The 16,202-nt window shown below is 43.2% G+C and overlaps 1 protein-coding gene across 1 annotated transcript in view; it reads right to left on the bottom strand.

Moving 5' to 3' along the window:
* SPTLC3 (serine palmitoyltransferase long chain base subunit 3) overlaps nt 1-13,675 on the bottom strand; it is a 158,434-nt gene extending 144,759 nt beyond the window's left edge. Inside the window, exon 1 of the mRNA XM_014476477.2 lies at nt 13,232-13,675. Coding sequence (XP_014331963.2) covers nt 13,232-13,342 — 111 coding nt within the window. The 5' untranslated portion in view covers nt 13,343-13,675. The remainder of the gene's footprint in view (nt 1-13,231) is intronic.
* Nucleotides 13,676-16,202: the final 2,527 nt, after the last annotated feature.

The raw sequence follows: 16,202 nt of genomic DNA on the forward strand, positions 1-16,202 counted from the left end.
AGAAACTGGAATGATGAGGGTGTCTCACACTGGTGTGACTTCTGAGATAGCCACTTAGCTTTGTTGAACCTCATTACTCCACATGTAAGAAAGACAGGGCATGGAATGGAAATGTAAGAATTTCTATACTAAGTTCCTTTCCTGTTCGCTGGATTATACTAAAGAAAAAAAAAAGAGGAAAATGGCTCTTGATCTCTGCAGAATTACAGATGTACAGCAGGGGAGTTTCTCAAGAGGGAGCGGCTCTGCTGAGTCCTTATTTCATCTCTGCTGTGCTGGGCTAAGTCGCTTCAGTTGCGTCCGACTCTTTGCGACCCTACAGACTGTAGCCCTCCAGGCTTCTCTGTCCATGGGATTTCGCAGGCAAGGATACTGGAGGGGGCTGCCATGCCCTCCTCCAGGGGATCTTCCTGACCCAGCGATCAAACCTGCGTCTCTTATGTCTGTTGTGTTAGCAGGCGTGTTCTTTACCACTAGAGCCACCTGGGAAGCCCATCTTCCATCTCACTAGATGTGAATTTACACACCACTCAGTTGTTTTGTCCAGAGGTTAAGCTCTCCAATGTCAAGTGAGTGGTTTTTATAAATCTTGCTACAGTCAAAACTACATTATGGAACTCTTTCCAACAAGAGAAATCAAAAGGTGATATAAGCCAAAATTCAATGTAAATTTTGCCTCAAAAGAAAAAAAAAAAGAGCTATGGACAAATATTGCAGTCCGGCTAATACTTAGGGGTGGGATGTGCTGATTTTACAATTTTCTTTGAAATGCACCAAACATATGGATTGATGGCTGAGTAGAGGGATGTGCAGACAGAAAAAAGTGTGGTGAAACAAATACAATAAAATGTTAATTGCAGATTCTATGTGGTAGGTATATGAGTATTCACTGCAGAACTCTTTTAATTTTCTGTAAGTTTGAAATTATTCACAAAAAAAAAAGTTTAAAGAAAAGGCTTTTTTTTTTCTTCTAATGATTAAAAACACAGACCTTGGGGCCAGTCTCCACTAACAGGAGGTTTAATCTTAAGCAAATTTACTGAACTTTTCTATAATATAAAAATGCTTTGCATAATTAAGTTCATAAGGTTCTGAGAATCAAATAAGCTTGTATTTAGAAAATTCCTAGCATACAGTGTGATGCAAAATTTGTTAAATTAAATATTAAAAATCATCTCATATACAGGGTCATGAATGGGAAAGCAAGTTATTCTGGTTTTTCTTGGATATGCGATCCTGAGAATGCAGAATTTTTATTAAAACCAGATAACAGGTCTCTATACCCTGAGGTATTAGTTATTTTCCTTCTAATCCAGGCATATTTCATCTTCTATTAAGAGGTAGTAGAATCATCAGGATAAATTAATAACATTTATTTCTTTTTTAATTTCCTTTAAAAAGTTCTTCTTGCTGAAAGCACATTCCCTAACCCCAGGCTTAGATTATACCTAATATTTGGATATCAACATAAAAAGTATGTAGTGACCTGGTCACACAAAATAATCTAGCAATCTACTGATGTTTAAAAAGAGGGAAGTAAACAGTAGTTACGTTCTCCAACAAAGGATAGGAAACCTTTCATTACTAATTAATTAATTACTAATAATTAAATTAGTAATTAATTAATAAGAGGTTAGACAGTTCAAAACCTACAAAGTAGACTATGTATCATATGGGTGGGGCCTTTTCCATCTTTTAAAGAACCAGAACCAGCAAAGGAAATAAAGCAAGCTGAAATCAGGTCTTTAATCACTGTGCAACCATTATTGAGCACCTACTGTGTACTGGCTCTGGTTGAGGTTCCGGGGATTCAGCAGTGAGTAAGATGGAAATCTCAGCTAGAGCCTAGCTCCCATTCTAGAACCAGAGGCAGACAAATACAGAAGAAATAAATCTATGTGTATACATGCAGATGGTGTTAAGTACTAAAGAAAACAAGCAGTTAAGGGAGGCAGGAAGCAAGGAGGTTTGCAATTTTGATAGGATTGTGAGTAGCATTTGACTTGAAAGGAGGGAGGTACAGTCACGTGGATTTCTGGGAAGTACAAATGGGAGAGGATGTGGGGATATCCCCAGGTGGGCGGGTCCTGGGCTCCTGGCTCAAGTGTGACTGGAACACCCCAAGCACCCAGAAAGGGGCAAGAGCTGAGTCATGGATGGATCAGAGTGCCCATGGTGCCTGTGGTCATTGTAAGGATCTCAGCTTTTACTCTGAGTGAAATGGGGTCCATGGGGAGGATTTAGGCAGAAGCTCACTCTGCCCAAATGACACCAAGCTCTTGATGTCATTTCAAAAGGATCATTCTGCTGCTGTATTGAGAGCAGTCTTGCTGATCGTAGTGGAGGGGGCGCAGGGGTGGAAGCAGGGTATGAAATTTAAAAGATGTCTATAAGCTTTTTAATCATCTTTCCATTGAGAGGTAGGTGTTTGTTTTTTTTAATTTATTTGTTTGCTTTTGCTTTCAAAAAAGACTTTAACTACAGATCTAATACATTTTTACCCAGAGAAAGACAAAAAATGCAATTGCCATAAGACATCACAAAGCATTCTACTTTGTTCTGTCTTCATTTATAATACCAATGAAAAAAAATACAATGCAATTGAAAAAAAAAAATCTCTACACTTACAAGAGTCTTGCATAATAAAGCCAGTCTGCCTCGATCAAAGTAACATCATAACAAATACAATAAGAGCATCATCGACTTGCTTTCCAAGCATATTCTTAAATTTACTCCTTTACTTTTGGTAAAAATCTAAGTAGGCATTATATGCCTGTTTATTCTCAAAGACTGTGCTTGAACCTGGTGGGCTTGTGACTGCTTCAACAGGTGTTCATGAAGCTGACCTCTGAGGCTAGGGTACAGAAGGCTGTGAAAGTTCTGCTTTACTTACGAGAAAACTCTTGGAGCCCTCCCTGCTGGTGGAGACATACGGGCAATGCAGCCCACAGTCTTGGCTTGCCCTGTTTCTCAGCCATCTCAGACTGCATGGGTCATGGGATTGAGGACTCTATCTTGCAGGCGAATGCTCCAGGCTCAGCTGTTCTAGGTCCTGCAGTCAAAGTCCTAGGTATCATGGAACCAGGAAGAGCTATCTCTGCAGGGTGTTTTCCTACCCAGCAGAGTCCATGATCATAGCGAATGGCTGTTGTTTAGCATTGCTCTGTGTTGGTATGGGTGGTTATTCAGTAGTGGATAACCAGAGAATGGGGAAAAAGGATGAGGCTTCCAAAACGATCAAGGTGAGAGATTGTGGGGGCTGAGACCAGAGAGGTTGCTGTGGGGAGGTGAGGAGTGGTCAGATTCTGGATATCTTGTGAAGGGAGGATCATGAGTTTGCTGACTCATTCAATGTAGAATGAAAAAGTCATGAACTATTCCATGTTTTTGGTTTGAGCTACTGGAAGACTAGAGTTGTCATTTTCTGCAATGGGAAAGGCTCTAAAGGAAGCATGTTTGGGATAGAAGGAGTATCAGGGGCTCAGTTTTGGGCATGTTAAGTTGGAGATGACTTTGATCCTCCAAGTGAAATATCAAGTAAGCTATTGGAAATGGCATATGTACGCATAATACATAAACATGGATAGTGATGTTCGTATAGTGATGGGGCAAGGTCCAATCAGGAGGTATTTACAGTTAGGAAAGAGAAGGGGTACAAGGACTGAGCCTTGGGTCACTCCACTGTTTAAAGGTCAAGGAGATGAGTAAAGCCAGGAATAGACACTGCAAAGGAAGAGCTGGTGGTATAAGAGGGTCATACCTGGAAGCCAAGAGAGCAAAGTGATTGAAGGAGGAGGAATGATTATTTGTGTCAAGTGCTGCCGACAGACCAAGTAAAATAAAGCCACCACTGGATAAGGGAATTCAAGGCATAAAACTATCATTTTTTGAGCCTCTGTTACATGCCAGGCATTGTATTGAACATTCTTAAAATAGCAGTAGAGGAGTAAGAGATAGCTGCAGGCTAACTTCCAGAGATAAAAGCTACCGTTTATTGTCGACTACACATGTGAGAGTTACTGAGAGCCTAGAATACACTATCTCATCAAATCTTCAGCATTGCCTTATGAGGTATGGATCAGAGACATGAAGCGACTTTTCCGATGAGGCACGGCTAGTAAGGGGCAAACTAGGACTCAAACCCAATGCTGCTGCTGCTGCTAAGTCGCTTCAGTTGTGTCCGACTCTGGGCGACCCCATAGACGGCAGCCCACCAGGCTCCCCCGTCCCTGGGATTCTCCAGGCAAGAACACTGGAGTGGGTTGCCATTTCCTTCTCCAATGCATGAAAGTGAAAATTGAAAGTGAAGTCGCTCAGTCGTGTCCGACTCTTCGAGACCCCATGGACTGCAGCCTACCAGGCTCCTCCGTCCATGGGATTTCCAGGCAAGAGTACTGGAGTGGGGTGCCATTGCCTTCTCTGAATTCTAGCTGAGGTCAAAGCTCGTTTTCCTGCTATCATTCTTCCTTAAGGGGTTCCCTGGGAAATCCTGAGGGCTGCTGGGTTGTGAAAAGCCACCAGAAAAGAAGTATCTCCCTGGAGAGTTCATTTTTACTCAAGGTTGTAAGGCGGGATATAAATGTAGTTTTATAGTAAAAGAAATATGAAAATAGTATTAAAAAGTGGGGTACAAAATTCTAATATAAAGTTTTTAAATAGATTAATAACAGGTGGTCTTGTTGAATCACTTTGGCTTCACTCTTTGTGTTTGTGTGGTTTTTGTTTTTGTTTTTGTTTTTTCCTCCTTGGTAAATCAATTTATGAATCCCTTTACCCTGTCTTCTCTGGAAAGACGGGTTTGTTGGTTTTTCTGATCGGGGTGTGAGAGTTAAGGTTCTTAATCTGGGGACCCGAGAAAGTCTAGGAACACATGAGCCTTCTACATGGAAAATTCTGCAATACAGAAAATATCCCAAAGGATCCTTGACTTTCCAAAGGATAAGCTCTACATGGCAGGGAAAGAACAGTCAGGTATAACTTGTAGTTGACAGGATAATCATATTTACACATAGCCGTTTTCCTGGGCAACTTTTGAAGACCCAGTTATATCATAGCCAGAGAATAATAATGGTCACCAAGATATATGAGTGCACTATCTAACAAAAAGTTTGTATGTCACTTCCTATGAAGTTTGAGAGAGGAAGATTGAGCAGTAAAATGGTGTCAGTTCTGTGACTTCTTGACATCTATTACTTGAAATCAGGGTCAGTCTGGGAAACCCAGTATACATGGTGGAGTCAGAGTTGTTCCTCAAACTTGCACACTCCAGGAATATGTGTTAATATAACAAGTCAAGAAAATTAAGAAGTAAGATACACCTATTGCTTTTAAAAATATATAAAATCAGTCTAAATTAAGAAGACCCAAGTTCCCTGAATCACTCTATTTAGGACCTCTTATTTTTCTCATCAGAGGGACTTCCCTGGTGGCTCAGCGGTAAAGAGTCTGCCTGCAATGCTGGAGATGTGGGAGATGCAGTTTCAATCCCTGGCTCTGGAAGATCCCCTGAAGAAGGAAATGGCAACCCACTCTAGTATTCTTGTGGGGAAAATCCCATGGATGCAGGAGTCTAGTGGGCTATAGTCCATGGGGTCACAAAGAGTTGGACAGAACTTAGTGACTAAACACTAGTTCAGAGATTACAGACTTGTGGCTGGTAGCAATGTCTCCTTGAAATCTACACTACTGGCCTTTTGAAGGATTAAATGACAATCCTTAAAAATTAGGATATTCTCTTCCCCTCCTCCCCCATCTGGATTTCCAGCTTCTTTTGAAAATCATAACATCTGTCAACACAACAGCGTCCTGAGTAGTTGCTGTTGTTGTTACCTGAGTTGCTTTGCTCTACTTGGGCAAACCCGTGCTTTGTTACTGTTGTTTAGTTGCTGAGTCATGTCGGACTCTTTGCAACCCCATGGGCTGCAACCTGCCAGGCTCCTCTGCCTGTGGGATTTTCCAAGCAAGAATACTGGATTGGGTTGCTCTTCCCTTCTCCAGGGGATCTTGCCGATCCAGATATTGATCCTGTGTCTCCTGCTTGGCAGGCAGACTCTTTACTGCTGAGCCACCTGGGAAGCCTTAACCCATGCTGACCTCTTTCTATTGTCCACCCCGGGCCTTGCCAGCCTGCTGGGTATTTGTCATCTCAACCTCTGCTGTAATCAAACGATCTGCAATGTGGAAAGCTTTTGAGTGAAGCATTATTTAGAGAGAATTGTGATGGATGAAGTAGATTATGGAGAAGAGTTTTGAATACTTCTCTGAGCCCTGCTCATAGTGTTTGTTTCCAAATGTTTAATTGGTGAATGAATGGCCCTATGACTTTCTATCAGTAATATGGTGGCAACAACTTCTCACATGAATTTATGGGTTAGGATACTTTAGAATTTCATTAAAACATTAGTTCAGGCCAACTAAGAGAGATGACAATACTTAGTAGGAAGATTAAAACAAGTGTATTTCAAAATAACTGGAGTGGATTCCTTGAGAATAATTAGGTTAATGTCAATCTACTTGTGTTTCTAAAGAGAATCATTTTCTAGGAAACTTTAACCAATAGATAAAATTAATTTATAATTGGAAGATATGAAATATACTTTAAAATATATATTCTTTCAATCAACAAAACAGCTAAACCTGAACGCATGCATCCTTCTTTGCCTGCTATTTCTTAGATAAGGCAGCAAGTTACAGACCTCCTCAGGTTGAATGATTACACTTTGGATTTGACAGCATGAGGCCAGGGGTGGTGGCCAGGAGGAGCAACCCCACGCCCGAGGTCAGGGGCGGTGGCCAGGAGGACCAACCCCACGTCCAAGGAGCCATGGCTGTGCGGGCGCAGGAGGGCCTAGAGGAGGTATCCCACATTGAAGGTCAGGAAGGGCGGCGGTGAGGAGATACCCCTCGTCCAAGGTAAGGAGCAATGGCTGCGCTTTGCTGGAGCAGCTGTGAAAAGATACCGCACGCCCAAGGTAAGAGAAACCCAAGAAGGTGGGTGTTGCAAGAGGGCATCAGAGGGCAAATACACTGAAACCATACTCACAGAAAACTAGTCAATCTAATCACACTAGGACCACAGCCTTGTCTAACTCAATGAAACTAAGCCATGCCCGTGGGGCAACCCGATTTGACAGAATGTGGTCCACTGGAGAAGGGAATGGCAAACCACTTCAGTATTCTTGCCTTGAGAACCCTATGAACAGTATAAAAAGGCAAAATGATAGGATACTGAAAGATAAACTCCCCAGGTCAGTTGCTGCTACTGCTAAGTTGCTTCAGTCGTGTCCGACTCTGTGTGACCCCAGAGACGGCAGCCAATGAGGCTCCCCTGTCCCTGGGATTTTCCAGGCAAGAACGCTGGAGTGGGTTGCCATTTCCTTCTCCCGTGCATGAAAGGGAAAATTGGAAGTGAAGTCGCTCAGTCGTGTCCGACTCTTAGTGACCCCATGGACTGCAGCCTACCAGGCTCCTCTGTCCATGGGATTTTCCAGGCAAGAGTACTGGAGTAGGGTGCCATTGCCTTCTCCGCAGGTCAGTAGGTGCCCAATATGCTACTGGAGATCAGTGAGAAATAACTCCAGAAAGAATGAAGGGATGGAGCCAAAGCAAAAACAATACCCAGCTGTGGATGTGACTGGTGATAGAAGCAAGGTCCGATGCTGTAAAGAGCAATATTGCATAGGAACCTGGAATGTCAGGTCCATGAATCAAGGCAAATTGGAAGTGATCAAACAAGAGATGGCAAGAGTGAATGTCGACATTCTAGGAATCAGCGAACTGAAATGGACTGGAATGGGTGAATTTAACTCAGATGACCATTATATCTACTACTGCGGGCAGGAATCCCTCAGAAGAAATGGAGTGGCCATCATGGTCAACAAAAGGGTCCGAAATGCAGTACTTGGATGCAATCTCAAAAATAACAGAATGATCTCTGTTCGTTTCCAAGGCAAACCATTCAATATCACAGTAATCCAAGTCTATGCCCCAACTAGTAATGCTGAAGAAGCTGAAGTTGAACGGGTCAATGAAGACCTACAAGACCTTTTAGAACTAACACCCAAAAAAGATGTCCTTTTCATTATAGGGGACTGGAATGCAAAAATAGGAAGTCAAGAAACACCTGGAGTAACAGGCAAATTTGGCCTTGGAATATGGAATGAAGCTGGGCAAAGACATAGAGTTTTGCCAAGAAAATGCACTGGTCATAACAAACACCCTCTTCCAACAACACAAGAGAAGGCTCTATACATGGAAATCACCAGATGGTCAACACCGAAATCAGACTGATTATATTCTTTGCAGACAAAGATGGAGAAGCTCTATACAGTCAGCAAAAACAAGACCAGGAGCTGACTGTGGCTCAGACCATGAACTCCTTATTGCTAAATTCAGACTTAAATTGAAGAAAGTAGGGAAAACCACTAGACCATTCAGGTATGACCTAAATCAAATCCCTTATGATTATACAGTGGAAGTGAGAAATAGAGTTAAGGGCCTAGATCTGATAGATAGAGTGCCTGATGAACTATGGAATGAGGTTCGTGACATTGTCCAGGAGACAGGGATCAAGACCATTCCCATGGAAAAGAAATGCAAAAAAGCAAAATGGCTGTCTGGGGAGGCCTTACAAATAGCTGTGAAAACAAGAGAAGCGAAAAGCAAAGGAGAAAAGGAAAGATATAAACATCTGAATGCAGAGTTCCAAAGAATAGCAAGAAGAGATAAGAAAGCCTTCTTCAGCGATCAATGCAAAGAAATAGAGGAAAACAACAGAATGGGAAAGACTAGGGATCTCTTCAAGAAAATCAGAGATACCAAAGGAACATTTCATGCAAAGATGAGCTCGATAGAGGACAGAAATGGTATGGACCTAACAGAAGCAGAAGATATTAAGAAGAGATGGCAAGAATACACAGAAGAACTGTACAAAAAAGATCTTCATGACCCAGATAATCACGATGGTGTGATCACTGACCTAGAGCCAGACATCCTGGAATGTGAAGTCAGGTGGGCCTTAGAAAGCATCACTATGAACAAAGCTAGTGGAGGTGATGGAATTCCAGTTGAGCTATTCCAAATCCTGAAAGATGATGCTGTGAAAGTGCTGCACTCAATATGCCAGCAAATTTGGAAAACTCTGCAGTGGCCACAGGACTGGAAAAGGTCAGTTTGCATTCCAATCCCAAAGAAAGGCAATGCCAAAGAATGCTCAAACTACCACACAATTGCACTCATCTCACACACTAGTAAAGTAATGTTCAAAATTCTCCAAGCCAGGCTTCAGCAATATGTGAACTGTGAACTTCCAGATGTTCAAGCTGGTTTTAGAAAAGGCAGAGGAACCAGTGATCAAATTGCCAACATCTGCTGGATCATGGAAAAAGAAAGCAGTTCCAGAAAAACATCTATTTCTGCTTTATTGACTATGCCAAAGCCTTTGACTGTGTGGATCACAATAAACTGTGGAAAATTCTGAAAGAGATGGGAATACCAGAACACCTGATCTGCCTCTTGAGAAATTTGTATGCAGGTCAGGAAGCAACAGTTAAAACCGGACATGGAAAAACAGACTGGTTCCAAATAGGAAAAGGAGTTCGTCAAGGCTGTATATTGTCACCCTGTTTATTTAACTTACATGCAGAGTACATCATGAGAAACGCTGGACTGGAAGAAACACAAGCTGGAATCAAGATTGCCGGGAGAAATAGCAATAACCTCAGATATGCAGATGACACCACCCTCATGGCAGAAAGTGAAGAGGAACTCAAAAGCCTCTTGATGAAAGTGAAAGTGGAGAGTGAAAAAGTTGGCTTCCAGCTCAACATTCAGAAAACGAAGATCATGGCATCCGGTCCCACCACCTCATGGGAAATAGATGGGGAAACAGTGGAAACAGTGTCAGACTTTATTTTTCTGGGCTCCAAAATCACTGCAGATGGTGATTGCAGCCATGAAATTAAAAGACGCTTACTCCTTGGAAGGAAAGTTATGACCAACCTAGATAGCATATTCAAAAGCAGAGACATTACTTTGCCAACAAAGATCTGTCTAGTCAAGGTTATGGTTTTACCTGTGGTCATGTATGGATGTGAGAGTTGGACTGTGAAGAAGGCTGAGCACCAAAGAATTGATGCTTTTGAACTGTGGTGTTGGAGAAGACTCTTGAGAGTCCCTTGGACTGCAAGGAGATCCAACCAGTCCATTCTGAAGGAGATCAGCTCTGGGATTTCTTTGGAAGGAATGATGCTAAAGCTGAAACTCCAGTACTTTGGCCACCTCATGCGAAGAGTTGACTCATTGGTAAAGACTCTGATGCTGGGAGGGATTGGGGGCAGGAGGAGAAGGGGACGACAGGAGATGAGATGGCTGGATGGCATCACTGACTCGATGGACATGAGTCTGAGTGAAGTCCGGGAGTTGGTGATGGACAGGGAGGCCTGGCGTGCTGCGATTCATGGGGTCGCAAAGAGTCGGAAATGACTGAGCGACTGATCTGATCTGATCTGAAACGATTGTGCTTTTGCACTGATGTCATATGAGTTCATTGTGTTTGGTTTTACCAGCCAGACACTCACGTTAAGTCCTTATGCAAAATACAAAATAAAACAAAATAAAAATATAAAGGTTAGGAAAAGGAATCTTTGCCAAAGATTGATGGGCAAAACTGTTTCCTCAAATTGAAGGCATTGAGAATGGTTGTAATAAGACTGTAGAATGATTTTTCTAGGCATTTTAAAGAAATAGAATATCCATGTGTTTACATGTTTATTGTGGTTTAATAAATCACCACCATTCTTAAAACAACGATTCTTGTTTGCTCAAGAATCTGTAATCTGAGCAAGGCCGGGGGGACATGGAGAAGGAAATGGCAAGCCACTCCAGTATTCTTGCCTGGAGAATCCCACGGACAGAGGAGCATGCGGAGGGCTACAGCCCATGGGATCACAAACGGTCGGACACAACTGAAGCAACTTAGCAGCAGTAGGGACAAGTCATCTCTACTCCATGAAGTACAATTGGAACAGACAGACTCCAGGGCTGGGGCACCCACTTCTAAGACAGCTGACTCACTCCGTCTACCAGCTGGTGCCACATCTGTCCTGGGTTACTTGGTCTTTCTCTGCTTGGGCTTCTCCTGAGCTGCAATGGCTTCCTTCAAACATGGTGGCTGGGTTCCAAGAGTGAGTTTGTTCTACGAGGACTGGGTTCAAGCTGCAAGGCTTTTGGTCAAGACTCAGTTTGCTTAGGGTGTCCTCAAAGTGAAATGGGCCAAAGCCGGTGACTGAGGATCATGATGGGAAAGGCGACCACACCCACAACCACAGAGGGGAAAACAGACCCTCGTCTGCCCTACTGCCCTAAGAACCCAGCAGGGTTTCTTCTTTCTGGAACATACTTTTTAAGCCATAATTGAGGCTCTCAGTGGAAGCCAATTTCAACTTAGTAACACCTAAATATATCTGAGCAAATAGGTTCTGGATGTTCCTTCCCTCAGAAAGAGCTGTTAGAAAAGGCAGTGGCTGCCCTAATATTTCCTGCTGCTCCTTGGCAAGTGTGGGTGAATTCAAAGTTATTTACAGTCTTGTAGGAGCATTTAGTAACAAACCTTCTGGATTCTGGCTTTTCTTCTTACTTAGGAGTGGTCGTCACCATCTAGCTAAGTCTCTAGCCTCAGACACTAGAGGGTGGTTACAGAACCAAGATAAAGTAGGGACAGAAAGAAGGAATCCCCTAAATGCATTTCTGCCCTCAGGGTGGGGATGGTTCAGAAGGTGAGTAGGCCAGGGGCCAGTGTTACAGTCATTTTAGGGGCAAAGAGAGTCCTGAGTGGTAGTGATCTGAATTGATGCAGTGATGAAGAATTGGTGGGAATTAATATGATCCCCCTCACGTGAATAATGAGACTTAAATACTTTCTCTTCACATTACGTTGGGAGGGCCAATAAGGTCATTCGGGTTTGTCAGGAAGATAGCATGGAGAAACCCGAATCCACTTTTTGACTGACCGAATAATCAGCTGGAGGAGGCCAGACCTGAGGGTTTTAGTAGGCACTTCAAGGCTAGGGTAAGGGCTTTTGTTGAGAGAGGAGCGCATTTTGGAGACTACAGCCTATTCACAAACGACCCAGACTCCAGAGCGATTCCCCCTCTCCACCTCTTTCGTCCCACTGGACACGAATTTAATTCACTGAATCGTGAGCTGGCCTCCAAGCAGCCCCACCTGTCCTGTGATCTTAGAACCATCTGACTTTTCCCCGCTTCCCCCCAGTTCTCCCGAGTGGGCTCCTTGCCACTCAGCTTCTCATTTTCCATGAGTAAAGCTGCTGGTTTGCCTATGCTAATCTGCTCCCAAGCAGGTGAGGTCACCCTGCTGCTCCTGCAGCTCAGAGCAGAGGGCTGGGCATCCAGTGGGAAGCTGGGGACTGCCTGACTGTTTTCACAAGTATCTTGCAGACCCGGCTTGGCTCCCTCTTTGAATAAGCTGACAACACTTTTTTGGGTTCCTCCTCCTCCTCCTCAGCACGTTCCCCTCAAACATTCTGCCAGAGCAGGAGTGAAAAAATTTTTTAAAGCCTCACATGGGAAAACAATTCAAAGTCTGTTTGGTTCCTGTGTGCAGCATGTAACAATAAGCCACGCTTTCTGAAGTGTCTTATAAAAAGGAATGCTTGTGATGTCAAATTTCAAAGAAAGACTTTGGCCCCAAATCAAGCTGTGAGTTCTGACAAGGCTCCACGGAACACCGAAAAGAAGTCGCCTTTCAAACAGAGAGACATTCCTACTCTACCAGGGGAAAATGCCACCCACTCCACATAATCTCAGCAGCATTTACTTTCGCTTCCTTTTTTATTTCTTTTGAAGCATGGTGAATGCAGCCTGTTGTGATTTTCTGAGGGACTGAAATTCAGCTCAAGAATTTTAGCCTTTGCAACTGTGCTCCCTAAAACTCTTGAGAGAAAACAACAGTCTAGGAGGGATGTTTGTACATTAGGAGTTGAAAGCTCTTGGGTCTACATATTTCCTCTCCTGTATAAAGAAGAAATTCCCTCCTTAACCCATATCTAAACTTTTTAGTAGCCAAGCATTTGAAATGAGCCGAAGCAAAGAGTCCAAACACGGAAAACACTTTCTGCCAAGGACTTTCAATGAGGACAGCTTCAAAGAGCTTTACAGCAAAATATTGAAATGTCCCGGTCATTCAGATGAAGGGGGAGGGATCGCTTCTTACCTGGGATTCTTTCACCACCCCGTTCTTCCAGCAGTTTCCCCCGTGACAGTCGGCGGCACTCTGATTATGAGGCGTCCCATTGTAAACAGCACCACCTCCAGGATCAGCCATTTGTGGGAAATCGATGGAGGCCACAGACTCCCTTCCAGAGGCCCCGGGAGAGCTTGAGTTTTTGAAGTTGGTGAGGAGATAGGATAAAGCACTTCAGACTGAGCGCTTGGAGGAAAGCTACCAATCAGGGTTTTCCAGAGGAAGAGCAACAGCCTATCTTTGGAGCAGATCTTTGGAACTAAAAGCAAAGGATTACCTTTACATTCCTCAAATCAGATTGTGGCCTCCATGGCAACAAAACTGCTCCTGGAACTACAAAGGAGATAGCCAGCTCCTAGCCTGAATTGAGGCAACCGGCCGGCTGGAAAACCCAGTGGCAAATGGTAAGGAGGCTGGCCGGGAGGTGGAGAATCTTTTAAAGACACACACACACACATACCACAGTACACTCCCCAGGTGTCTCCTCCCGAAGACAGTCAGTGCTAAATTGACATTTACCCTTTCCTCACCCTGCTCCTGCATCTAATTACATTTCTGGTTGTAAACCAAGGTCAAAGTCAACACTTCTTTTTGCTGTAAAAGAATGTTCAGAAGTGGTTGGCAGGGGCTAGAGGGAGGAGAGATGGGAAGTTTCTTTTTAACGTCGGAGAAGATGGAAAAAGTCGGGGCATGAATGGTGGTGATGATTGCCATATGAATGTGCCCTATGCCACTGAACTATACACTTAACAGTGGTTAAAAGGGTAAATTTGATATCATATATACTTAACCATAATGCAAAAATGGCAAACGAAAACCATTCAGAACCTACCGGGTTAAAACCAGTGACATCAAGAAGGACTAAGTGATCCAGAAAGATGTGGGTTCAATCTCTGGATCAGGAAGATCCCCTGGAGGAGAGCATGGCAACCCACTCCAGCAGCCTAGCTTGGCGAATTCCATGGGCAGAGGAGGCTGGCAGGCTACAGTCCATAGGGTCATAAAGAGTCGGACATGACTGAGTGACTGAACATGCATAACTGCATTACCTTTATTATGTGACCTTGGGAAAGTGGTTTTCTCTCTTTTACCTTGATTTCTCCAGCTATAAAGTTAGATAAAACCTTTTTTGTGGGCTAACCTCTGATGGGGGAGTTTGTTATGAACACAGGTGTTGGAGGCAGCATCCTAGCCCTGATAGCTCTGGTTTACTTATCGGTTCTTATTCTCTCAATGCACTAGTCACCAGACAGATCTAAAGGCCTTGTGATGAGACAGATTGTTGCACAACGTTAATTATTTACAGCCTGTGTGAGTCCTCCCAAGCCTGCCCTCATGGTCCTCTTGAATGGAGACTTCTTCAACATCAGGCACTTAGAAAAGAAACGCGTTTCTTGGGTCAGTGAACACAAACAAGCAAACACAACAAAAAGACAGAAGTAGCCCTGTTGTCAGAGCCTCATGTCCTGGTTCTCAGCTCTTTTGGGCAGGGTTTGTCTCCCCTCTAGGAAGATGTGGCAGACAAAGGAAGTGATCAGAATGCTTCTCCCAACCATGCTTTTGCCTGTGAAGGTATCCTTTCCCATAGAGACCTGGGGCAAATGATGGAGCTAATATCAGTGTATGTGAAATAGATCACCAATGGGAGTTTGATGTATGACTCAGGGAACTCAAACCAGAGTGACAACCCAGAGAGGTGGGACGGGGTGGGACGTGGGAGGGAAGATCAAGAGGGATGAGACATGTGTATACTTATGGCTGATGCATGCTGATGTATGGAAGAAACTGGCACAATATTGTAAAGCAATTAATCCTCCAATCATAAGTAAATAAATTTTTAAAAGTACTAAGTGTGCCCTTCCTTTCTGGTCTCAGGATCACAATTTTTATTGCATTTCTCCCAGCCTTTGTCTTCAGAGGAGGACTGCTCTCTTCTATGGTTGCTCCACTAAGATTTGGGAGCTAAATCTGTGTTGGCTTATTTCCTTCTAGATTTATATAAAAGAAAGAAGACTAAGAAGGAGTGCTGGTAACTGCTGGTCTGACTGCCTCACCTTAGAAAGACACATTAAGTACATGGTGTTATTTTAACTGAGCTCTGTTGACCCTACAAAGTTATTTCTGAGTAAGGATTTTGATGTAAAACTTCTAAACCTTAGATGCTTCCACCTTTTCAGCTTTTTCCCCTCTTCTTCCTTTCCATCCCTGTTCTTTTTGAATTTCCTGTGTTTTCTTTCCCCCATCCTTCTTTCTCATCTTTTCTTCACATTTTTTCTTTCTTTCTTTTTGACAAGGGGGCAAAAAACACATGTAAAGAAAACATGTCAAGGGGAAGGCAGGAGGGATACATTAGGAATTTAGAATTGACATATACAGACTTCTGAGAAGGAACTGGCAACCCATTCCAGTATTCTTGCCTGGAGAATCCCATGGACAGAAGAGTCTGGCAGACCATGGGGTCACAGAGTCAGACATGACTGAGCGGCTATATGATGATGATGACATATAAAATAGATAAATAACAGGGGTCTGCGGTATAGCACAGGGAACTCAATTCAATACATTGTAATAACCTATAATAGAAGAGAAAGTAAAGAAAAGAATATGTGTATTTTTATTCATACATATGTACAACAGAATCTCTTTGCTCTACACCTTAAACTAATACATTGTAACTTAACTATATTTTCAGTTCAGCTCAGTTCAGTCACTCAGTCATGTCTGACTCTTTGCGACCCCATAGACTGCATCATGTCAGGCTTCCCTGTCCATCACCAACTCCCAGAGCTTATTCAGACTCATGTCTAGTGAGTCAATGATGCCATCCAACCATCTTATCCTCTGTCATTCCCTTCTCCTCCCGACTTCAATTTTTCCCAGCATCAGGGTCTTTTCCAATGAGTCAGTTCTTCTGATCAGGTGGCCAAAGTATTGGAGCTTC

This window comes from Bos mutus, chromosome 13, assembly GCF_027580195.1.
Source record: "Bos mutus isolate GX-2022 chromosome 13, NWIPB_WYAK_1.1, whole genome shotgun sequence".
In the NCBI taxonomy this organism is placed as follows: Eukaryota; Metazoa; Chordata; class Mammalia; order Artiodactyla; family Bovidae; genus Bos; species Bos mutus.